We start from the raw sequence: 1,313 nt of genomic DNA, 5'->3' as shown, positions 1-1,313 counted from the left end.
TTTCAAACTGATCGATTTTGAGATTTTCGAATGGCGCGAACTCGCATTTTCCTTCCATCATCTCCTCTTTGGTCCGCATGTAAATCCCGATACAAGACATTAACGCAACGTTGTCGTGATTACGTCTCATGTCCTTATTCATTATCACTAATTGCATTTGACAGAGTAGATCTTGTTTGTAGATGTACGGTTTTTTAGTCATACTGATGTAGATTCTTGGAGCAGCCTGGAATGATTAAAGGATTTAAAAACACGATTCCCACCTCCTTTAAGGGCCCCGCAACAACTCACCAACGGATATGGAGCAGAAAGCTCGGCCTCAAAAAAGTCCATATTTCCTGGAAAGTTGCGAAACGCCGCCAATTGCTTCATAAGATCCGTGCGACTCAAGTAGTATTCATAACGGTCGTCTTCGTTGTGCAAATACGGTTCGCCGTCCAGTTCGTACACCATAGTGTGGTGATCCTCGTGTAGATAGGCATAGAAGAATGGGGCGGGCCCCGGATGTTTTGGATTCACAAGCCACGGTTTTTCATTTGATTCAGCTTCTGGTGGAGTCTCCGGTTTGCTAGCCATTTCTGAAAAAGAACGATTTTTTAAAATTTTCAAAAAAAAAGTCAAAAAAGGACCCATATTTAAGCCTATTTATCTCGGCTCCTGTAACAGTTATCAAAAATTGATAAACTAACAAAATGTTAATGCTATTATGATAAACATTTTGCCAGTTGACCACTTTTTGATATCTTTCACATAAAATCAGATAAATACACTCAAAATATGAAAAAGGAACATTTTGGTCCACGGCAAACTACCCACAGCCCGGGCCGCGGCCCATATGATAAATGCTGAAAATTACGAAAAAAGCGACAAATGGGTTTGAAAAAATAACAGAAAAAGTTTGAATCAATAACAGAAAAAAAATTTTCCCACAAAATCGGATTGTCAAAAATTGAACTTTTGATCTACCAAATAACCTTTTTTAAAATTTATTTTTGAAATTTAAAAATTTTAAAGGCTAAAATGCAACATATTTATTGGAAACTTAAACATTGGAATTTTTTTAATTCACTGGTCCAACTGTTTTTGCGAACATTCTATCCTAAATTGCCTATTTTTCCTTTAAACAAAAAACTCGTTTCGTAGCTTGCCGATAGTTCGTAGACATTGCATTATACATAACACTATGGGAAATCACATTTAAACAATAAATCAGGGATATGAGAACGTGTCCAGATCCTTCCAGTGAGTTGAGAATCGGGTGCATTTCAAGATCAACAAATAAATGAATAATACACGTTCTCTGTAGAACTCAA

The 1,313-nt window shown here is 36.7% G+C and overlaps 1 protein-coding gene across 1 annotated transcript in view; it reads right to left on the bottom strand.

Annotated features, from left to right (window-relative positions):
- The window catches only part of CBG17031, a gene marked incomplete at both ends in the record, with an annotated part of 2,818 nt that extends 2,242 nt beyond the window's left edge, over nucleotides 1–576 (bottom strand). Inside the window, 2 exons of the mRNA XM_045236776.1 lie at nucleotides 124–226; nucleotides 292–576. Of these exons, the coding sequence (XP_045096104.1) occupies nucleotides 124–226; nucleotides 292–576 (388 nt within the window). The remainder of the gene's footprint in view (nucleotides 1–123; nucleotides 227–291) is intronic.
- Between the last annotated feature and the right edge of the window lie 737 nt (nucleotides 577–1,313).

Source organism: Caenorhabditis briggsae (assembly GCF_000004555.2).
Source record: "Caenorhabditis briggsae complete genome, chrV, whole genome shotgun sequence".
Taxonomy (NCBI): domain Eukaryota; kingdom Metazoa; phylum Nematoda; class Chromadorea; order Rhabditida; family Rhabditidae; genus Caenorhabditis; species Caenorhabditis briggsae.
The sequence above is the reverse complement of the archived record's forward strand: the minus strand, read 5'-3'. Positions and strand labels throughout refer to the sequence as shown.